This window comes from Oncorhynchus nerka, linkage group LG15 (assembly GCF_034236695.1).
Source record: "Oncorhynchus nerka isolate Pitt River linkage group LG15, Oner_Uvic_2.0, whole genome shotgun sequence".
In the NCBI taxonomy this organism is placed as follows: Eukaryota; Metazoa; Chordata; class Actinopteri; order Salmoniformes; family Salmonidae; genus Oncorhynchus; species Oncorhynchus nerka.
Genome location: NC_088410.1, coordinates 90,112,637 through 90,135,875, shown reverse-complemented (window position 1 = coordinate 90,135,875; position 23,239 = coordinate 90,112,637). Strand labels below are relative to the sequence as shown.

At 41.5% G+C, this 23,239-nt stretch overlaps 2 protein-coding genes across 3 annotated transcripts; one reads left to right on the top strand and one right to left on the bottom strand.

The window, feature by feature from the left end:
- Window positions 1–186: 186 nt before the first annotated feature.
- Window positions 187–3,633, top strand: LOC115143503 (small ribosomal subunit protein eS10-like). Its single transcript, XM_029683991.2, has 6 exons — window positions 187–291; window positions 1,028–1,177; window positions 1,574–1,748; window positions 2,222–2,308; window positions 2,879–2,934; window positions 3,547–3,633. The coding sequence occupies exons 2-6, from the start codon at window positions 1,028–1,030 to the stop codon at window positions 3,592–3,594; spliced, it is 516 nt and encodes a 171-aa protein (XP_029539851.1). The 5' UTR covers window positions 187–291; the 3' UTR covers window positions 3,595–3,633.
- A 230-nt stretch (window positions 3,634–3,863) lies between these two features.
- Window positions 3,864–21,812, bottom strand: LOC115143502 (diphosphoinositol polyphosphate phosphohydrolase 1-like). 2 transcript variants are annotated; one of them, XM_029683988.2, is made up of 5 exons: window positions 21,397–21,812; window positions 19,967–20,077; window positions 8,319–8,363; window positions 8,130–8,214; window positions 3,864–8,009 (listed from the first exon to the last, which is right to left on the bottom strand). In XM_029683988.2, the coding sequence occupies exons 1-5, from the start codon at window positions 21,520–21,522 to the stop codon at window positions 7,813–7,815; spliced, it is 564 nt and encodes a 187-aa protein (XP_029539848.1). In that variant the 5' UTR covers window positions 21,523–21,812; the 3' UTR covers window positions 3,864–7,812. The 2 variants fall into 2 exon arrangements, with proteins under 2 accessions (XP_029539848.1, XP_029539849.1); XM_029683989.2 differs by having other exon boundaries at window positions 21,424–21,802.
- Between the last annotated feature and the right edge of the window lie 1,427 nt (window positions 21,813–23,239).

The window sequence follows — 23,239 nt, the reverse complement described above, 5'->3', positions numbered from 1 at the left end:
TCAGATTGAAGTGGTGTAAACTCAGACAGTGTGCTGCAGAGATGTGTTCATAAATTAGACTATGTTATTAACAAAGGCGCATGGCTATTTTACCCATATGGTAATAATAGTATATAGCAAAAATTAGAATGATAATAATTTAACAATACTGGTAATTCAATTTATTTTACTACAGTTTTCCCGCCAGCTCAGTAGATGGCGTTAAAGCTGCTAGGTCCAACGCCTGCGCATAAACGTTATTGAACAAGTTCTGTCTTTCTTTCCGGCTCCGGTCCCCTAGCAAGTTGTAAGGTAAGTAAATTCCGGAAAAAAATATCGTAATAAATCTCCAACATCTTACATTGTAGGAAGCTGTTACGCTCAGTTTACATAGATGTGTATCTCGTTGTTATAAACATCCACACATTTCCCAAAAAATAATTGTATTACTCGAGAGGTAGGCTGATATACACAAGCTAGTCGAGGTAACTACCCGGGCATGACTGCATTTTGGTCGACGCTAGATAGCTTTTAAAAATATTTTTTAAAACTAGGCAAGTCAGTTAAGAACAAATCCTTATCTACAATGACTGCTTATCGGGTTAACTGCCTCGTTCAGGACGACAGATGTTTACATTTTCGGCTCGGGGATTCGATCCACCAACCTTTCGGTTACTCGCCCACAGCTCGACCATTAGGCTAACTTTTCTGACGCCCCCAAGCTAGCTACCACTTTGCCGGATGCAACAGATACACGTTTAAGTGTGGCGTTATCATTAGACTCTGTATTATCCTTGTTTAAAATATATATATGAATTAATTAAAGGTCTCTGTTACCCACCGCATCTGGAAAATGAGCCCATACCATAGTTGCCCGGCGAAGCTGGTTAGCTACCGACTGGGGGAGATGACATAGGGCTCCCAATCTTGGTCAAACCGTGACCACCTTGTAGGCGAATGTAAGCCAGCCAGTAATTGTGGGTCGATGGACATCCCTGTTATATTGCTTGCACGCGAACGCTTGTCTCATTGTCGTTTGTGTGAACAGATGCTGATGCCCAAGAAGAACCGTATTGCGATCTATGAGCTCCTCTTCAAAGAGGGCGTCATGGTGGCAAAGAAAGATGTGCATCTGCCTAAGCACCCCGAGCTTGCTGACAAGAACGTGCCCAATCTTCATGTGATGAAAGCAATGCTGGTGAGAGAAACTATTGCTTCTACTTTGAGTTATCATCGGTTTATCATTTGAGACTGGGGTGCAGTTCTTGTGTCAAGTAGCATGATGTCCACATGTATAAACTGTGTGTCTGGTTGCACTATTAGGCAACATTCCAAGTGTGTTTGGTAACCAGTTAAGGACTGCGTTGTATCTGAAGTCAGATTTGTTGATGTGAAGACCTGAAGGGGAATTTTGTGAGTGGACTACAAGGGTGACAGTGAAGAGATATTATATGATGCATATCTGATGTGGATTTGCAGACTTGTACTCAGTTGGTCTACATAAAGACGTTTCCTAGCATGCCTTGTCTGAGATTTTTGTGACTTTATTGTATCTCTGGCTAGAAAATGCATGTTTTGCATGTTTGTCTTTCAGTCCTTGAAGTCACTTGGGTATGTTAAGGAGCAATTTGCCTGGCGCCATTTTTACTGGTACCTCACCAATGAAGGTATCCAGTACCTGAGAGACTTCCTGCACCTTCCACCTGAGATTGTTCCTGCCACTCTGCGCCGCCAGATGCGTCCTGAAACCGCAAGGCCCAGGCCCAAGGGTACGTCCACTTGTATGCCTACCATTTTCACACTGCTGAGCTATGTACTGTACTACACGTCCCTTGTAGTTGCTGGAACTGTGCTGAAAAGAAAGTTTCCAGGCCAGCACAGTAATGTGAATCTGGTGTTACTATTCCTAGTAAGGCCCCTACTTCAATAACCTGGGCTGGAGTGTTCCAATCCTGGGGTTTGCAGTGTAGTGTGCTGGCTTTAGTACCAGCTCAGTACTAACAACTGATTCAACTAATCGCAGTGTTTTTAAATTTGGGCCGATTTAGTTAAATCATGTGGGTTCGAGCTGGGCTTGAACAGGTCTGCATACACTGGTCCTCAAGGACTGGACAGTGAGGACTATTGAATTTAGTGCTTTAAAGCCCTAGGTGCTGATTGGACCTCGGCGTGATGATCCTTCCTGTGTTTTTTGAGTGTCTTTAACCTTCCACTCAGCTGAGCGTTGTCGTTTCTTTTCCAGGTATGGAGGGAGAGCGGGGAGAGAGGCCAGCCCGCTTCAACCGTGATGGGGGTGACCGAGACAATTACAGGAGATCTGCTGCACCACGTATGTATAGTGTTACAGGATCCTGCTCATCCAAAAGTTAGCTTTCAGCCAACTGGCCATCTCATCTGCTGACTAGTGTGCTTTGTAGCTTAAAATACACTGATGGTAACCCTGCCTTGGTTTCCAGTAGTTGATCACATTTGTGATCAGTAATGACTTGTCTCAGCCTTTGTGTAACTAGTGTGAAGGTTGATGTTGAATGGGTGAAAATGTTTGGCTTACAACCTATCAGAAATGACATGGTCATTCACATTTACTGATCATGAAAAGCATGCATTTACTTGCTGCGTAACTCTGATGATAGAGCTAACTGCACAATTGTTTTGCATGGAATAATCAGAAATGTTTAGTCCTGACTATCTTCAATAGGTGATATTCAAATCAAAAAGTTAACATTTATTTAACAATCCCTTAAACCGCATGTAGTTGTCAATAGTTTTAGTGGATATGAGGTATCCTTGCCCCCCAGCAGCCAAATCGAACTTGTGACGTTTTATTGAAAATGACCCATAACTTAAAACATTATTGGAGAAAGAATGTTTGGCCTACAAGCGGTTTCTTTCTTTACAGCTGGTGGAGACAAGAAAGCAGAGGCAGGTGCTGGTTCAGCTACAGAGTTCCAATTCGTAAGTACTGTATTGCCTTATGGTATTGTAGTCCGAAGCAAGGGCGTATTCATTACGCCGATTCTGTTCCAAAACGTTTCCTAAATGGAAGCAAACAAAACAGGGCCTACCTGATTTTGTCTAGTAGAAACTCTTGTTTTAACTGTTTGGACTAATGATTACACCCCAGGTGTTCTCATCTGTTCATATGGAGCCACTCAGTATGCTGGTTACACTGACAAGTCTAAATATCAAATTATCAAAAAAAAAACGATTAAGTTTATTGGATAGCCGACCGTTGAAAGGTTTTATACATCTGTTACTAGAATAGGAAATGTTCTTGTTTTGTTGGCATTTAAATTGAGACTCGGCTATGACATTACCATGAGCAATTGTAATTGATCAGCTGGTTTGAAAAACTGCATACATTTACATTTAAGTCATTTAGCAGACGCTCTTATCCAGAGCGACTTGCATACCTTGTGTAGCCAGAAGCAGTGGTCTAACACATTGAGTAAAGTTATTCGGGTAGACAAATTCAGGACATTAATTGGAAACATAACAGTATGATTTGTTTTCCTTACCAACTGTTGTCCTTTGATGTGGAAGCTTACCCTTCTCTCTTGCTTTCAGAGGGGTGGATTTGGACGTGGCAGAGGACAGCAGCCTCCTCAGGAGTAAATTTCTATCCATTTCTTTACAATAAACACACAAAATGCATCTCTGTCCTTTTTCTTTGTCAGTGCTTTAGATACTGGCATTCTGGATTCATGTAGTATTTTTCCACAATATACATTTACACGGTTTGTGAGGAATGAGGACCCTTAATTCACACACTACAGTAATTATACTAGCTAAGGTTATTCAAAGTGCAGTCTTTCAGTCAGCTGTTAATCAACAAGTATTAAAAGCAGAATAAGCAGCTAGACATGAAGGTTCATGACACCAAATTGAATCCAGATCTGAAATACTGGTGTTTTTATTTGTTGGCACATCTTTATATTACAATCTTCAGTCCACTGATTTATTCCACAGTCCCAAATGATGAGAAATCAAATTCCAGAGAAGTACACCTTTACTACAAATATGTAGGGAAACTAAAAGGCTGAGGTCATGTTGAGGGAAATGGAAACATATTAGGCAGTCCAAATAGCTTTTTACACTGAATCACATCGGATTACAATTTTTGCCTAATCAATTTGTACATAGCTGGAGTATCACCTGTACGGTCCAATTGAAAAAGGATCGCTGTTAACCACTATCCCAATGAAATGCTACGTCATGAACACTGCAGAATTCTCAACTGAACATTGAGGCAAAACATTTTCACGTGGGTTGTTGCAAAGTACTGCCTGGCCACTAGCTGGTGTTAATCGTTTCCCAGTGGCCATGTGATTTCCAATATCTCTTGTGTTGAAGGACCATGGCCTATTGGGGCAGAGGTTGCTTTTGAGCCTTTTAGAAATGCATCCTTCCTACTTTCATTCATCCAGGCTTCCACTATGCTTTTCATGCTTTGACAACAGTGCCGTGTAAAAGTCATCCCTTAGGAAGAGAAATGCATGTATAAATCCCTGTCCACTTCGACTTTCATTGCCCATTGCATTAAAATAAGTTAATTGTGATATGGAAAGGGAAAAACACACTTGACTAAAGTGTATCGGAGAGCCTCTAGCTATAAGACGTCCTGCTTTAACTAGTATGCATGTACAACACCTCGTCAGGAACACATTAAAATTGACAACGGTTAAAGAATAAGTAGTCATTCATTGGCTGTTACACGAATATCCATTCTTTTTTTACAGCGCTTGCCTGCCCTCGTACTGATTTTTAGTAGAACCCCTTTCAGTCACACATTTTACAGCTCTAAGCTAAATGGTGGACTTTGGCCTAAATGTATTCTGCTCTGTGGGTTTGACAGGTGATATTGGAAAGGATCCGGTCTTCACTAGACAGTTCCAAGACTTTGCCCCCTCCACACATTTCGATGCAGCTCGTTTAAAAACCAATACATCTGGGTTCAAAGTCCCAGGCCTTTGTGAGAGGGATTCTTGTAGCATTCCTATTGATATGTCATCCACTCAATTTAGTTACACCCTGAAAGATATTTCATATCCATTGCCAATTTGAGAACAGGCCTACATTGAGTCTGGGATTGGGGAGAACATAACGCTCCGTTTGGAGAGCGAATGATGAGCTACTGAAACAATTATGGGGCAAAAGAGATGCCGAGGGAGATGTAGTGGCATGTAAGTATAAGCGTTGGTTGTCAGAGACTAGGATAATGTCGTAACAGCGCAGTGCTGTATGGTAGACTAGTGGTTTGGAACAGTGCTCAGCGGAGAATCTACATTTCGGCCTAAATTAGATTAAGAGTTACCCGGCAATAGCCGACACCTGCATAGGTGCAACTGCGTTGGAGCCGTTAAATCAGTGTGCAGCTGCTCTTGATCAGCCACAATGCCACACCCGTCAAACTTGCGTTAGAAGCTTAGAACAAGAGCCTACACTATTTAGAAATAATGCTCAAGTTGAAAATCAGAAAACAAAATAAGTATTTCTATCAGCCTAATCGAGGTGTAAATTATCTCTCACATTCCAGTGTTCCAACTTGTAAACAAGGCTACATGGGGTTTCTCTTAATGTGACTCTGTGCAGCCAATGGCAGTGTCCGCTTTAGGTAAAATGCCAGGAGCTGCCAGTGGATTTGACAGCTCTAAATGCAGTTCCACACCACCAAAAGAACCGCTATGAAGATGTCGGCTAAAGCGGATGTGATTGAGTCCTTTGTATGTTAACCGTTCAACTGTGATTAACTTCACTTTATTACCTCGGCCTCAGTTGCACATGGTCTTCATAGAACATCTGAGGCGGCATCTCAGCTGCTTATATCATTTGAGTTATTTTCAACCCCAGCCCTTGTGTATCAAAGCAACACATCAACAAATCCAACATCACCGCCTGTTTGGGGATCGAGTCAACTCTACAGCCATGTTTTGAGCAACATATAGCACTCACAACTGCATCAGAGAAACTGTTTTTGTCATTTGTACACTCACCTTTGTTCTATACAGAAATAAACAATTTACAATACAACAGCTTACATGCCATCTACAGCGCCTCCAGTTTCACAGTATTAAGCCAGCTGCTCCATGCCACATCCAAGGCAAGTATCGCAGGTTGGCTAGAGAGACTTTTGCCAGACGTTTAAGAGAGAGCAAAAAAACTATCCAAAAGCATTTTTACATGTTAAAAACAAGGTATCCAACTGTACAAGGCTTGTTTGTTCTGCATCTTGCCAAGACAGCATTTTAGATTCCATGACTTTGAATGCCAAGCAGGTAGGTATCATGTGTTTGTTCGGGGACGCAGATTCTATACTAAAAAATACCTTACTGAAAAGTCATCTAAAATACCCATCTAGCTGTCTGGTGTGATAAATAAATGCTATGAACAATGTAAACATCTGCTATAAACTGAGGTGAGTCGGGAGAATCTGAAAATGTGATTAAGAGTTGTGTGTTGGGTGAAGGTAAGTCAGTCCATGGATGGCACTGCAGTCAGTAGTCCTTTCACCCTCTGGAAAATAAATGGAGGAGGCCTGCAGTCGTTCACATCATGCAATTCCAAATGATAAAAACGGATACATTTCGGTCGGTAGGGGATCTGCCAACTGTTTCAGTGTCTAGTGAACCACTATCAACAGACTAGGGGAACATTAAAATATATATAGACACTGGAGAAATACATTCTCTATAGGATACTTTGTTCTACATCTTTAGTTGAGTAGACCTTTCTATAGTATATATTTTTTGCCCAAAATGTAATATTGAAATGGCTGGCTAGCTTCCAGACTAAGGGAAAATGTACACTTGACAATCAGGTCATAAATCCATGTGGAAAAGGGCCTAGTCTTTCTGATGAAACCTGCAAAATATTAACACCAATAACCACAATCGAGCTAAATGAAGATAATTCAAAGACCTCAGTTACCACAGAAGACTACCCTGCTGCACAATCAGTGTCAGGTCACCCCAATGTGTAAGACAAAACATACCAGTGCTCATGCAAAACAAGTAACTACCCACAATCTGTCCATTCAGATACAGAGAACATTTTCTATTGAGCCCGACCGATATATCTGTTCACCGATATTGTCGGCAGATATTGGCCTTTTACCACTATCGGAAGTTCCACCGATATTCAATAAATAAGATGAAAAATGGGAATATCATGCTGATCTGAACACTTCCCGCCATTCTCATGATGGGTCATTATCACAATGTATGAAAACATTTGAGGCATAGTTATTGGACAACTGCTCTCTTGGGATGGTAATTTATGAGAATTCAGTGTGGTGAAAAAACGAGACTCACTTCCCGGCTGTAAAACTGTATATCGGCACATCTTACCCCCCCCCCCCCCCCCAAAAGAAATCTGAATCGGACCCAAAAAAAACAACGGTCGGGCTCGAATTTCCTATACTTAAGAGGGAAAACACTCTTCGCCACATTCATTCGCAGAAAATAACCAAAAGACATAAAATACCATTGAAAGCCTTGAGCTTAAGCACTAAGTATACACTTTTACATCACAACAGTAAAAAGTAGTTCTTGCATTCAATAAACACCACGCTAAGGGCGCGTTAAGGTAGAATGTGGGAGTGAGGGATGCTTCATGCAATGTTCAATACAATAATAACAACAAAAAAGGGTCAAAAATTACATTTACAAAGTGTTTCAGAATCTTCAGCCAACACCTGTCAAGTCTGCGCCACAACTCTGGCACAAAAGAGTTGGCAAGGCAACCCATGTTGGTATTTGAGATAAAAAAATAATAGAAGTAAGAGAGAGAGTGGTGGTGAGAGCTCCTGGGGATTGTGTCAGCGTTGTGTTTTAGTTATCTGATACCCGACACAGAGCTCTGGTTGATGTTGTAGGTGGGCGAGAGTTCTCCCCCTATCGTGGCCACCAGGGGCGTCCCGTTGCTGGTCAGGCAACCTTCCTTGAGAGGCTCGAAGTAGGTGGCCTGCACAGGCTTGTGACACTGCAACACTTGTATGGCATCGTCTATTTTAAACCAATCCCTTTTTCTCCCTGTTAAAGGAACATGAACAGACACCATTTAAGTTAAGCACAAGGTAAGACAAACATGAGACAACTATAACCAGAATTCAAACAATCTAGTATAATCAGATTTAAATCAAAGCCACTCACCAATGTTGACAGAGTCCTCCCAATCTTGCAGGACCTCCGTTACGATAAGAATGTAGACGTAGGTTCTGTGCTTCCTCTCTCGGTTCTGTAAGATATACATTAACTATCTTTTAAAAATTCAGAACAAAGTCAATATTTCTCTCCACTCCCAAATCACCTTAAGCATGCCTAGGAAGGTCATAAACTCACCTCAAAAATTCCAACTAGGCGACCTAAAGTCCCCTTCACACCTGCCTGTTGAACAAAACAAAAACAAAAAACAAGGAAGCGAATCAACACACATCTAAGGAACTAATGCATAATTATTTCAATCGTAAGGGCCTGTGTCACTGCAGTAATGAGCGATTAATTAGTTGTGTGAAAGATGATTTTTGAAAGGCATCTTCAGGACATATTGTAGCACAGGCTACACACAATTATCCTAATACATACATCAAAAACAGCACACACCAGTACCTCAACGCACCAAAGTTCTCACATTTACATTTTTAAACCAGGTAGGCCAGTTGAGAACAAATTCTAATTTACAACTGCGACCTGGCCAAGATAAAGCAAAGCAGTGCAACACAAAGAACACATAGTAACACATGGAATAAACAAACGTACAGTCAATAACAACAAAGCGTATATACACAATGTGTGCAAATTAAGTAAGATTAGGAAGGTAGTGGCGAAATAATAACAATTCAGCAATTAAACACTGGAGTGATAGATGAGCAGAAAATGAACATGCAAGTAGAGATACTGGGGTGCAAAGGAGCAAAATAAATTAACAACAATATGGGGATGAGGTATGGGGATGAAGTAGTTGGGTGGGCTATTTACAGATGGGCTATGTACAGGTGCAAGCTGCTCTGACGGCTGATGCTTAAAGTTAGTGAGGGAGATATGACACAGTGTTTTGAAGGCGTTTTGTACACGACTCCCGGAGACTGAGGGGTACTGGGCCAGGTTTATATACTACTAGAGGATGCCAGCAGTATGCATCTTCTTCGGATTCCAGTTTCAGCCTATTAATAAAACCTGGGCCCCATAGGCAGTATACCCCAGTATTAATCCCACACTCTTCTTGCCTTCAACCAGATAAAATGGGGAAGAACACCACTGGGCTGACTGGAGAATAGGCAGGGTTTGGATAGCCTAGGCCTAATTATTAAGATTAGACTTCAGTTCCTCTCAACCACCTCCTCTAATCAAAAATGGCCACCCTCCGCATCATAATGAGAACGTGAGTGAAGAACATGAGCATTAGAGCTGCATTCCAGTCTATTTGGACTCTGCTGGGTCAGGTCAGTTGAGGACGAGTGGATGTGGACACTGTAGTTTGACTATCTAGGGCTGGGAATTGCCAGGGACCTCCCGACACGATATTATTACGATACTTTGGTGATCATACGATATGTATTGAGATTCTAAATGTATTATGATTCGATATTGTGATGTTATTGCGATTCGACGCTCTAAACATATTGCTCACCATAGGTCTGCTGCAGAGAGACAAAAGAGCCATGAGAAAAGTTTTGATCAGTCATGGAAATAAGTGCGGAAAACAAATATACTTTAAAAAAATTTAAATGTAACCTTTATTTAACTAGTCAGTTAAGAACAAATTCTTATTTACACCGGCCAAACCCGGGCGACGCTGGGCCAATTGTGCGCCGCCCAATCACGGCCTTTTGTGATACAGCCTGGATTCGAACCAGGGTGTCTGTAGTGACGCCTCTAGCACTGAGATGCAGTGCCTTAGACTGCTGCGCCACTCGGGAGCCCAATATATTATATTGTTTTTCCATCTTAAAAAAAAAGAAAGAAAAGGGAGTCAATTTGTTTGACATTATCGTCAAATTATATCCGATATGTAACTGCATCGACCCCCCCCCCCCCCCCCATCACTACTACTCCGATATGTAACTGCATCGCCCCCAAAATCACTACTTTGATCCATAACCCTTGACCTGTTCTTATGTCTTTCAGTCCTGGCCGGACTCCACACCAACCAGCATAAGAAGCTGGGTGGTTTGTCAAATAGCCATCAGAATTAGAGAGGGTTATGACCTATTACAACGGAGTGCACTAAGAGGTTTAAACCAGCAGCACTGGCGATGGGTTGACTCAGTTTGATCATACAAACTGAGTACTTTTGGAAGGAACTTGCCTATAGATTGGGAGGTATAACGTATACAGGGGGTATTTGTAAAAAAGCCACGGGATGTCATCAATACCGTTAACTCTTTCTTTTAAATTTTTAATCCATTTCAATGTTCATAGCTACTTTAAGTAAATACCCACAGTCAACTTGCTCAATACGTTAGGGGATGAAGAACATTGCGTTCCTCATTTCAGCGGTCACATTATCATGAAGCTTTTAATAGTCACGTGTCACATGGTGTTTGTTTACAGGCACACTACGACCAGAGACCGGAGCCTTGAGTCACTCACTGTTGGGCAGCATGCGCCAAGCAATCTAATTATAGTATGGAATTCACAACTAAATGTTTGCCAGCTAGATATCTTATAACTATTAAATGAACTGTCTAAATGCTCTGCAGTTGTGCCTTTGGTTTGCCAATTTAGTAGCTAACGTAAATTCGCTATCTAGCTTCTTTCAAAAATCAAGCATTCATTTGGTAACAACAGAGAATCCCGTCCTGGATCAAGAGCCTTGCTGGCTAATATTATATTTGTACGTGCAGGAAACTGTGAATGGCATTTTTTAGTTAGTTGTTTAGGTCAGAATCTCTAGAAAAAAATATTTATAATATAAATTGTTCGCATTTTACATGTACTTGTTAGCATTGATAACCTTCGGATTACAGAGCATCAGGTTTGAAAACAGCACCCCTTATCTTCAGTGTCGGTATTACGGAATATCCCGGTATGGCATAAAGTCGGTATGAAGGTATGACAAAACATATTGCTCACCACATGTCTGCTGCAGAGCGACAAGAGAGAGCCATGAGAAAATGAGTTTTGATCAGCCATGGGAATAAAAGTTGGGAAAACAAATTGGCTCCGTATTTAAAAAGAAGATCGAGAACAAGCTATGACATATACTGGAGTTCTGGTGCAGGCACAGCAAATTAGCACAAAAACAATATCTTGATATGGAAATCTGTATTTTTTTTTATTCACTAGTGTTTATGGGCAGTGGTTGCTATGACTGTGGGATTGACTGAGACAGGTGCTGTTGGCGACAGTAGGGCTGTGGATTTGATTCTAGCATGGTCTCCACATGCTATGATAACTATAAAAGCGTAGCCTATTTGACTTGAGCCCGTTTTAATCTGTTTTTAATTGTATAATTAGCCTAGCCATAGTAATTATTGTGTTATCAAATTTTATTAGGTCACATGCGCCGAATACAACAGTGAAATCGTTACTTACACGAGCCCCTAACCAACAATGCAGTTGAAAATAAATATGGATAAGAATAAGAGATGGATTGATCTACAGCAGTAGTTCAAACTTTTTATAGTCCCGTACCCCTTCAAACACCAGCTGCGTACCCCCTCTAGCACCAGGGTCAGCGCACTCTCAAATGTTGTTTTTTGCAATCATTGTAAGCCTGTCACACACACTATACATTTAAACATAAGAATGAGTGCGAGCTTGTCACAACCTGGCTCTTGGGAAGTGACACAGAGCTCTTATAGGAAAAGGGCACAAATAATAAAATTATCAATCATTTTGCTCTTTAATTAGACATCTTACATATAAAACCTTATTTGTTCATCAAAAATTGTGAATAACTCACCACAGGTTAATGAGAATAGTGTGCTTGAAAGGATACACATAACTGTATTGGAGAGTCTCAGTCTTTAATCCAGTACAGTTAATACAGTTCCCGCTCAGCCCAGTCAAAACTGTTCGCTGCTCTGGCCCCCAATGGTGGAACGAACTCCCTCACGACGCCAGGACAGCGGAGTCAATCACCACCTTCCGGAGACACCTGAAACCCCACCTCTTTAAGGAATACCTAGGATAGGATAAAGTAATCCTTCTCACCCCCCCCCCCCCTTAAAAGAATTAGATGCACTATTGTAAAGTGGCTGCTCCACTGGATGTCATAAGGTGAATGCACCAATTTGTAAGTCGCTCTGGATAAGAGCGTCTGCTAAATGACTTAAATGTAATGTAAATGTAATCCCTTTCCACACAGTCTGTGCCTGTATTTAGTTTTCATGCTAGTGAGGACCGAGAATCCACTCTCACATAGGTAAGTGGTAGGGCTGGGCGATATGGCCACAATCTCATATCCCGATATAGGTCATTTCATATCCCAATAACGATACAGATCAATATAGTGCATTCTGTAAATTCAATGAATAAATAGTTTATATAAAATGACCACATGTAAAGGCCTATTTTTTGTATTACATTTTGAATTATACTCAACAAATAGAAGGTACTTACGGTACTCATATTTGATTATTTCCCACTTTTTTCTCCACAATTTCGTGGTATCCAATTGCTAGTAGTTACAGTCTTGTCTCATCGCTGCAACTCCCGTACAGACCAGGGAGAGGCGAAGGTCGAGAGCCATGCGTCCTCCGAAACACAAGCTGCACTGCTTCTTGACACAATGCACATCTAACCTGGAAGCCAGCCGCACCAATGTGTCGGAGGAAACACCGCACACCTGATCAGCGTCCACTGCGCCTGGCCCGCCACAGGAGTTGCTAGTGCACACTGAGACAAGGATATCCCTGCCGGCTAAACCCTCCCTAAACCGAATGACCCGGGGCCAATTGTGCGCCGCCCCATGGGCCTCCCGGTCGCGGCCGGCTGTGACAGAGCCTGGGCTCGAACCCAGAATCTCAGCTAGCACTGCATCACAGACCACTAGACCACTATTATTTCCCCTTTTATTTAGAACCTTTGTGCAAATTTTCAAATAAGCATGTAACAAAATATTAAATATTAATGTATAAAATCTAAAGGGGTAAATAGAAAACACTTCAACTATAGAAGCAAACAAAATAAATATTAATATTTTTGGGGGCATGCCAGTTTTGCATGTTATTTTGGCATTAATACGTGTCAACATTTCAATTTGCATTTGGTACCTTGGGTTGAGTGTTAGCACCAACTCACGAAACCCCCATTTCTCGACCGTGTAAAACGGAGGCCATTTCTTTGCAGATGTAATTTGTAACGGCAGCAGTTATCTCCTTCCATCTTCGCGATTCTTTGCCATATGGGGTCCCGAGGGCAAACGCCTCTTGCAACGTCAGTCTGGGGTTTGTTTTGAGCACTCGACTGTACTTTATGGGTCTCATTCGTAGACTCTCTCCGTACTCTTTCGCATGATTCTTGCATAGGTGGTAAAAGAGGTTAGTGGTGTTTGAGCCTGTTGTCGGGACCAGCCTGCGGCATATTGTGCAGAAGACGGTTTTCTGGTCCATGTCAGACTTTTCATACCCAAACATGCGACCGAAGTAGCCCCTTTTAGGTACGAGCTCCGTGTCTCCCCGCCACGTTCACTCTCCTCCATGTTTGTTTGTGTTGAAAATTTCCTTCCACATGGCACCTGTGGAAGAAGGCAAAGTGTCGTCCAAATGACAAAAAATATCGCCGTAAAGAGTGATTTGAAAAACGAAATAAACAATAGCACATAATATGAAACGATAGAAAAACTTCTATCGTCACACGATACATATCACCCAGCCCTAGTACATGGTTGCAAAGGGCATCAGTGTCTTAACAGGCAGGATAATCTGAGCGCAGCCCGATCCAGAAATATGTCAGGGGCTTCTGATTGAATAAAATGTTCACAGAACCACTTGTTGCAATTTCAATGAGGCTCTCTTGTTCAGATATAGGTAAGTGGACTGGAGGCAGGGCATGACAGGGATAACGAATCCAGTTGTGTCATCAGTTTCGGGAAAGTACCTGCGTAATTGCGCACCCAACTCACTCAGACGCTATATCACATTTGACATTGTCCATAAGCTTGAGTCCTTGTTAATGCAGACAGAGAAGAGCTCCAAATTCTTAAATCATATCCTTAATTTTGTCCCGCACATTGAATATAGTTGCGAAGAGTCCCTGTAATCCTAGATTCAGATCATTCAGGAAAGAAACATCATCACCCAGATAGGCCATTTGTGTGAGAAACTCATCATCATGCAAGAGGTCAGACAAGTGAAAATTATGGGCAGTAAAGAAAACTTTAAGCTCGTCTCTCAATTTAAAAAATAACGTGTCAATACTTTGCCCCTTGATAACCAGCGCCCTTCTGTATGTTGTAAAAGCGTTGCATGGTCACTGCCCATATCATTGAATAGTGCAGAAAATACATGTGAGTTCAGGGGCCTTAAAGTTAACCATTTTCACTGTAGTGTCCAAAACGTAATTCAAGCTGTCAGGCATTCCCTTGGAAGCAAGATGCTCTCGGGGGATGCTGCAGTGTACCCAAGTGGCGTCGGGAGCAACTGCTTGCACACGTATTACCACTCCACTAGGTCTCCCTGTCATGGCTTTTGCACCATCAGTACAGATACCAACACATCTTGACCACCAAAGTCCATTTGATGTCACAAAGCTGTCCAGTACTTCATAAATATCCTCTCCTGTTGTCCTGGTTTCCAGTGGTTTGCAGAAGAGGATGTCTTTCTTAATTGAACCCCCCCAAATGTAACAGACATATACCAGGAGCTGTGCCAGGCCCGCCTCGCCTGTTGACTCATCCAGCTGTAACGCATAGAATTCACTAGCTTGTATGCGAAGCAGTAATTGTTTCAAAACATCTCCTGCCATGTCACTGATGCGTCGTGAAACAGTGCTGTTTGATGATGGCATTGTCTATTGTTCTTTTGGCCATTTCCCCCAGCCATATCCGTGGCAGCAGGAAGAATTACTCGGTAGCTCACCATATAAGATGCTTCTAGCCCATTTTTATTAATGGCACCTATTGCTTTTATACATGTTTTACTACTCTAAAGTAGTCTTAATACTCGCTCAAAAAACCCCTGTGGCTTATTTTTCAAATTGGCATATTTTGTTTCTAAATGTCTGCTCAAGAGTCAAGGTTTCATCAAGTTGTCAGACAGTACTTTTGCACATATGACACACTGCGGCTGAGGAAAGGCACTACTCCCAATACAAGTGAACCCCAAATCAATGTAGTTCTCATAATATTTGCGCCTCTTCGATGGTCCAACGTTCCCGTCTGTTGTTCGGTGCTTTCCCGGGTAAGGGGGCAGTAGCTCTTCGGCTGCATCAGAATCACAACTGTCAGTGTCCATGTTAGCTGGGCTAACAACAATTGTAGAATTACTGATGTTAGCATTGGATGTGTTCGTGGAAGCAGAACAACTTGTGTCATCGACAGGTGCAGTACTGCTGGTAGTAGCAGTACTACCAGTAGAGCTGGTATGTGTCTATGGACGCGGGCCTTGCTATTTTTGAACCATTTATCAATTTTCGAGCAAACGGAATGACCAGCATCTACATAAGGACCGTTAGTGGAATTCCTGCGAGAGAGTAACGGTTAATGTGATTGGATGTTAATTATTTGACAAGGCTACTTGTATTTGACATTGTGTTGTTATTTTTGCTCTACACCAGATGGTTTAACCTGTTAGTCCTATAGGGGCAGTATTTCATTTTTGGATAAAAAGACGTGCCCGTTTTAAGCGCAATATTTTGTCACGAAAAGATGCTCGAATATGCTTGGAATTGATAGCTTTGAAAAGAAGACAGTCTTACGTTTCCAGAAATGCAAAGATTTTCACTGTGAGTCCCTTAGAACAAATGTTTCGGGCAAAACCAAGATGTATGACCGACCAGGAAATGCACAGGATTTCTGAGGCTACGTTTTCCATGATCGCCTTATATGGCTGTGAATGCGACAGGAATCAACGGACTCTTTCTCTTGTTTCCCCAAGGTCTCTGCAGCATTGTGACGTATTTGTAGGCATATCATTGGAAGATTGACCATAAGAGACTACATTTACCAGGTGTCCCGCTAGGTGGCTGCGTGGCAATTGGTGCGCAAAAGTCAGGTCCCGGTATTTTTCCATTCAAATCTCAGAACAAACCAGGCTACAAGGACGGTGCTTTCAACGGAGAGAAATATGACAAACCACCTTCAGGATTGATTCAAACAACGTTTTCCATGTTTCAGTCAATATTATGGAGTTAATTCGGAAAAAAGTTCGACATGTAGGTGACTGAATTTTCGGTTAGTTTCGGTAGCCATATGCATAGTAACAAAAGGGAACGATGTGTCCTACACAAGAATCTTTCAGGAAAAACTGGACATCTGCTATGTAACTGAGAGTCTCCTCATTGAAACATCTGAAGTTCTTCAAAGGTAAATTATTTTATTTGATTCCTTGGCTGGTTTTTGTGAATATGTTGTGTGCTAAATGCTAATGCTAACGCTAAGCTAGCTATCACCACTCTTACACAAATTAGTGATTTTCTCTGGTTCTAAAGCATATTTTGAAAATCTGAGACGACAGGATTGAGAACAGGCATATTTATTTCGTTTCATTTGCGATTTTTAAAAATCGCTAATGATGCATTATGCTAATGAGCTTGAGGCTGTAGTAACGATACCGCATGCGGGATGGGGCGGACTAAGAGGTTAATTGTATTTTTGGGAAGTGAAACGAGGCTACTCAGGTGAGAAAAAAACCTTGCCCAAATCTATAGCTCCGTTGGAAAATATAAACGGACTGTTTGAATTTTAAAACTTTATTTAATTTTTTATTTCACAGTTGGGCTAGTTGAGAACAAGTTCTCATTTACAACTGCAACCTGGCCAAGATAAAGCAAAGCAGTGTGACACAACAACACAGAGTTACACATGGAATAAACATAGTCAATAATACAATAGAAAAAGTCTATATACAGTGTGTGCAAATGAGGTAGGATAAGGGAGGTAAGGCCATAAATAGGCAATAGTGGCAAAATAATTCCAATATAGCAATCAAACACTGGAGTGAAAGATTTGCAGAAGATACTAGGGTGCAAAGGAGCAAAATAAATAACAGTATTGGGATGAGGTAGTTGGATGGGCTATGCACAGGTGCAGTGATCTGTGAGCTGCTCTGACAGCTGGTGCTTAAAGCTAGTGAGGGAGATATGAGTCTCCAGCTTCAGTGATTTTTGCAGTTTGTTCCAGTCATTGGCAGCAGAGAACTGGAAGGAATGGCGGCCGAAGGAGGAATTGGCTTTGGGGGTGACCAGGAAAATATACCTGCTGGAGCGCGTGCTACAGGTGGGGTGGGTGCTGCTATAGATAAGGCGGGGCTTTACCTAGCAAAGACTTATCAATGACCTGGAGCCAGTGGATTTGGCTCCATTCCACTATTGGTTAGAGCCTGAAAGTAAGCATTTCACTGTTGTATTCGGCGTACGTGACAAATAAAATTGTATTTGAATATGAAACGAGGGCCAGCCAACGAGAGCATACAGGTCGCAGTGGTGGGTAGTATATGGGGCTTTGGTGACAAAACAGATGGCACTATGATAGCCTCCAACACTCTGCTCAGCAAATTGGATGCAGGCTATTTTGTAAATGACATCGCCGAGGTCAAGGATCAGTAGGATAGTCAGTTTTATGAGGGTATGTTTGGCAGCATGAGTGAAGGATGCTTTGTTGCGAAATAGGAAGCCAATTCTATAATTAATTTTGGATTGGAGATGCTTAATGTGAGTCTGGAAGGATATTTTATTTTTTACGTACCCCAGTTTGGGAATACCTGCTCTACGGCAACTGAATTAGAAAGGACGGCTGCATCTTTGTAGTGACTGGGTGTATTGATAGACCAATTATAGAATTGGCTTCCTATTTCGTCTATCTATTAAAAAAACAACTTTAGTTTAATGAGTAAATATTTTATTAACTCCATTTCTTGAACCGCATTGTTGGTTAAGGTCTTGTAAGTAAGCATTTCACTGCATGTATTCGGCGCATGTGACAAATAAAATTAGATTGGAGTACAGCGCTCAGTCTGCTCTTTATTCTCTATCTAATGACCCAATAAAGACTGTCTATCAGGTGGTGAAATCAAACACCCTGTCCCAGTCTGGCTGTTGGACAACTTTCTGAGATGCTACATCAAGTAGCCTAGGCCTAGCGCTGGAAAAATTTTGCAGCACATTAGCCTACATTTACTGATAGATTCATTAATTAACCTACATGGCTATAGAACAACAAATTCATATTTTTCCCACTTCATCAGGTGGTGAATAATATAGTCAGCCTGCACAAATATGTGGAAAATTATTTGAAGAGTCAAAAATAAAATTGTATCATTCTGGATACTATTTTGCCAGGTTGCACATGAAAATAACAATAATGCATTCCCTGTATATTTTACATGAAATAGCTTACTTTTTTAAATCATAGGCTACCATCTCAGTAATCTTACTTGGCACTGGTATTTTTGTCTAGAGCCCTGCTGCTAATGTAAAGTAAATGTCCATTAAAACGTTTCATTTATTGTTATTGAGCAAAATAGTTACATTTATAGCAATATGACTTTGTCCATATCGCCCAGCTCTAGCACCTCCCCAAAAATAATTTTGCATAATTTCTCGCTTATTTCTCGTTATCTAAAAATGTTTTATCGCAATATGGATTTTTCTTCATATCGCCACTAAAACATCATGAAATAGGATACCTCCCTATAGAATGAATCTGCTGATTATTTTCTAAAAACCTAATTCTTAGTTGGAGAGGCCCTTCTTGGCAACAGAGAAACCCTCTTCATCCCCGGTGAAGAAAAGTCCCTGGGCTCAAATGTAAATATTCAATCGTCATGGTTCAATTACAGTGACTAGGCATCAACATTGAAATACAGAATAGGCTACATTCTGCATTACATGTCAACACACGCAAATGTTAGCACATACCCATAGACTTCCAGCCATTGTGCTAACACTAGTTAGCATCGGCTCACACAACTACCTCCTAACTTCCTTCATACTAGACAGACAAAAAAAAGGTCACCTGACTCTTGAGAGGGGGGGGGGGGGGGTAGATTAAGGGACTCCCAGAAGTATCCCTTTAAAGAGATTCTTTGGTACCTTTGTATACATTTTAGCCAGTAGTTCTGAAAGTAGCGCTAGGAGCCAAAAGTGGTCCCCAAAAGTTGCACACTACGTCACATATGTGCAGATAAGTGCACCATGTTATTGCTCTCCCTCTCTGCTGTGTGAGCATCTTGCTAGCTGTCACTCAAATGGCGAGGAGCTGAAGCTTATTGGTAAGAACTTGAATTGCTTGGGGGTACGTCCATGGGGGGGAAAATGGCACTGAACAGCTTCCAGTAAACAGGTGCTTTCAAAACTAGGAATTTCGTGATTATGCATATATGAACTACACATTGACACATTTAGCCCAAAGCGGGAGGTAAAATAAAATAAATACTAGTCGCCAAACTCCCTTTGGCACCAACATTCCTGTCTGCCTAGCTACTGCGGATGTAGCCTTTATTTTCCCAGCACACATAAACAGAGTATGATCAAGACCAACTGCACCGCCCAAAGTGGATGTGTTTTAACCAACATGGATTAACATGTGTTGAAACTCAAAACGTAGAGCGATCTTTCAACAAGCTATATCAAGGTAAAAAGCCTACTCACATTGGCAAATCTCAACAACTTGTTGCCATTTATAATCAAGGGGTGCGGTTTGCATGAAAAAAAAAAACATTGATTTTGTCTACCCCAAAAGCCACACCTAAAACAAAGAGAGCAACATCTCTAATATCCATAACAATTATGGAAGACACCTACAGGTTCCCCCAAATGTGGGGATACAGGGCGGGAATACAGTTTGAATGATTACAGTCAATGAAATGAGAGGGAAAGAAGCTAACCTCTTCACAGACTTCTCGTGCTGCAGCTACATTGGGCTCCTCTTCTGGCTCCATCCCTCCACCAGGGACGATCCACTTGTCTGGATGCCGACTACTACTCACCAACAGTACCTGCAGCAAGAGGATACAGCATTGAGCACCATTGATCAAATCCAGAGCTTCAGGTTTCAATGTAAAGACAGTAGAGCGTGTTGTTGAGACAACTTCTCTAATGTTAATGTGTTGATGAAAACGTCAGTCATATTCAAATTACACCTGACATGCACGTGTCAAAAGTCATTCCAGAGGGCCAAGTGTAAGTTTTTGCTCCTCCCTTGTACTTGATGATGCATTAAGGGCACAAATTACTAAGGAACTCCCCTCACCTGGTTGTTTAGGTCTTAATTGAATTAGGAAAAAAACTGCAGACACTAGGCCCTCCATGGAATGAGCTTGACACCCCTGGCCTAATGCGTATAGTTATTATGCATGCATAATTTAGGCATAGCTCCCTCGCATAAACAAGCAAGACACATTACTACCAATGGCGTGTGTAGAGCTATATAATCATTGATTACCACAGACAGTGATGACAGATGGTTTGGTGACACTGACTTGTCTTTAGCCAGGTTGGCACCCATAATATGGGCCATATGAGTGATGCAATGTGTTATTAGCTGACCTCCAGGTAAAACAACTAGTAGACTTATTTAAGTGATTTGTTAGCTAGATTGAAGGAATAACTGGGTAGGTAGCTAGTTTGATCACAAGCACGGTTAGGTCGTGGTAGTTCCAGTCAAGTTACCTGTTGCTAGTCCCATCCAAGCAAAGGAAGGCCCATAGCTAGCTATTTAGCTAACGGTAGTTATTCATCTAGCAAATGTTGCTAAATAACTAGTAGTTGGCGCTAGCTAAATTCATTTTAATGACGAATCGACATTCGTTTTGAGCCATTGACAATGTTACTAAACATTGTTTGTCATAGTGTTTAATGTGATCATTATAACCAAAAATATACTAGCTAACGTTAGCTAGCATTAACAATATGTTATCTAGATATCAAGAAGATAGTGCTGACTAGCGCACTGGTTATCATGTTACTCTAGCAGCTAACGTTAACAACAATGTGGCAAGCAACTAGCTAGTAATATTTGTACTGTTTGGTTAGCCGCAACGAGTTAACTAGCTAGCTAGATATAATAAAATAGCCCACTCGTTGTAGTTACCAACTACCAAGTTAGCTGGCTAGTTAGTTAGCTCAACATTTGGCTAGCTATCAAAACGTTATCTAGCTAGATATCCGTGGGTGGTCGACCTGTACGCTGATTCAACAAAACAAACCAACACAACAAAACCAGTAGCTAACAGTTAGCGAAGTTGCCTTCCTAATTAGCAAATGACAAACACTAGCTAGCTTATAGCTATTTTGGTTTTCCTGAACTGCGGCCCACCCTATAGCCCTGCATCCTCGTCCTCACCTCCTCTTCACTTTCACTCCTAAAGCACAGACAGGCGGCCCGCTTCTTGTAGCCATCCCCATCATATGTCCGGGTTTGATTTGACTTTAACTTCATCATTTCGGGCTACCAATGGACCAAAACTGTAATTCAAACACTGGGAAAGCCGCTGTCTTCGATGCAACGTCCTCCTATGGGTAACCCCGGCGTTTTATTAAAATAAATAACTTATTCGCTTCATTTTCACAAGCATAGGCGCTTCTCCAGCACGGTCGCCATTATGAAGATAACTGCGTAATCAACGTAACATGGCACATTTGAACGAAATTGGCTTTAGGATATTACGTATCTTATTTTGAGGAATACGGCATCGAATTACGAAAAAACGAAACTAAGTAGAGAATTTACGAAAATTACGTTGGTTTCGCGGAGGACGCAATTGCGGGACGCAATTCAGGGCGTTCCTGCATGTGCGTCCGAGCAGAACCCACCCGAATGCTCGGACGCCTCCATGCGGTCGGGTAGGCTGTTTGAAGCGTTTATCCGACAGAATTGTTTAAATAATAATAATTATTATTATGTCCCCCCACTTCTAAAACCTAAGTTGCATACTCACTTTCACAGTCACCACATACACTGCTGCTACTGTCTATGATCTATCCCGTTGCTTAGTCACTCTACCACTACCTATATGTACATAGCTACCTCAATTACCTTATACCAGTGGTGGAAAAAGTACCCAAATGTCATACTTGAGAAAAAGATACCTTACTAGAAAATCACTCAAGTAAAAGTGAAAATCATCCAGTAAAATACTACTTGAGTAAAAGTCTTTGGTTTAGAAATATAGTTAAGTATATTTGAGCAATCACATTAAAAGTAAAACTATAAATCACTTCAAATTATTAAGCAAACCAGACGACGTAATTCATTAACAATTTTTTATAACAAATAGCCAGGGCCGTACTCCAACACTCAGACATAATTTACAAACAAAGCATTTGTGTTTAGTGAGTCCGTCAGATCAGAGGTAGTCGACACGTCAGGGATGTAATTAGTACTTTTGGGTGTCAGAGAAAATGTATGGAGTAAAAAGCACATTATTTTCTTTAGGAATGTAGTGAAGTAAAACTAAAAGTAGTCCAAAATAATTTAGAGTAAAGTAAAGTACAGATACCTCCAAAAATTACTTAAGTAGTACTTTCAAGTATTTTTTACTTAAGTGCTATACACCATTGGTCATGGGTGAACAAGGAGTACAGGAGCGGTTAAGCGCGCACCACTGAGTGGCCCTCCTGTTGAGGGTCAACGTGGCGGATGTGTTGTTGCCTACCATCACCACCAGGGGCCAGGCCTGTCAGGAAGTCCAGGATCCAGTTGCAGAGAGAACCTTACGACCAAAAAGAGCTTCTTGATATCAGGGCAGGGATTATTCACCCCGTACTGGAGGAATTATTTTTCTTCAATGAGTCCGACGGGACATATTTACTTCAGATGCCCTACAGGGCCCTCATCCCCATCATTTGCAGGAGGAAAAGACGGTGATATCGTGGACGACGGTCCTGGTGCCTTGTAAGGATCTGTCGCCGAGAGGGTAATCTACCTTTACCATTGGTCCTATTAGCCAATGTACAATCAATCGGTTATAAAAAATAGACAAACTACGAGCATGTATATCATACCAACAGGACATAAAAAACTGTAATATCTTATGTTTCACCGAGTCGTGGCTGAACAACGACATGATTAACATACAGCTTGCGGGTTTGAAGCTTTTTCAGCAGGATAGAACAGCGGCCTCTGCTAAGACAAGGGGTGACGGCCTATGTATATTTGT

Excerpts from the sequence above, each read along its gene's own strand:
- LOC115143503 (XM_029683991.2), top strand. The coding sequence starts at position 1,028 with ATGCTGATGCCCAAGAAGAACCGTATTGCGATCTATGAGCTCCTCTTC. Across the intron at positions 1,749-2,221 it reads CGCAAGGCCCAGGCCCAAGG|GTATGGAGGGAGAGCGGGGA; the intron begins GTACGTCCACTT and ends TTTCTTTTCCAG. Across the intron at positions 2,935-3,546 it reads CAGCTACAGAGTTCCAATTC|AGGGGTGGATTTGGACGTGG; the intron begins GTAAGTACTGTA and ends TCTTGCTTTCAG.
- LOC115143502 (XM_029683988.2), bottom strand. The coding sequence starts at position 21,522 with ATGATGAAGTTAAAGTCAAATCAAACCCGGACATATGATGGGGATGGC. Across the intron at positions 20,078-21,396 it reads CGAGGATGCAGGGCTATAGG|GTACTGTTGGTGAGTAGTAG; the intron begins GTGGGCCGCAGT and ends CTCTTGCTGCAG. Across the intron at positions 8,364-19,966 it reads CACGAGAAGTCTGTGAAGAG|GCAGGTGTGAAGGGGACTTT; the intron begins GTTAGCTTCTTT and ends TTTGTTCAACAG.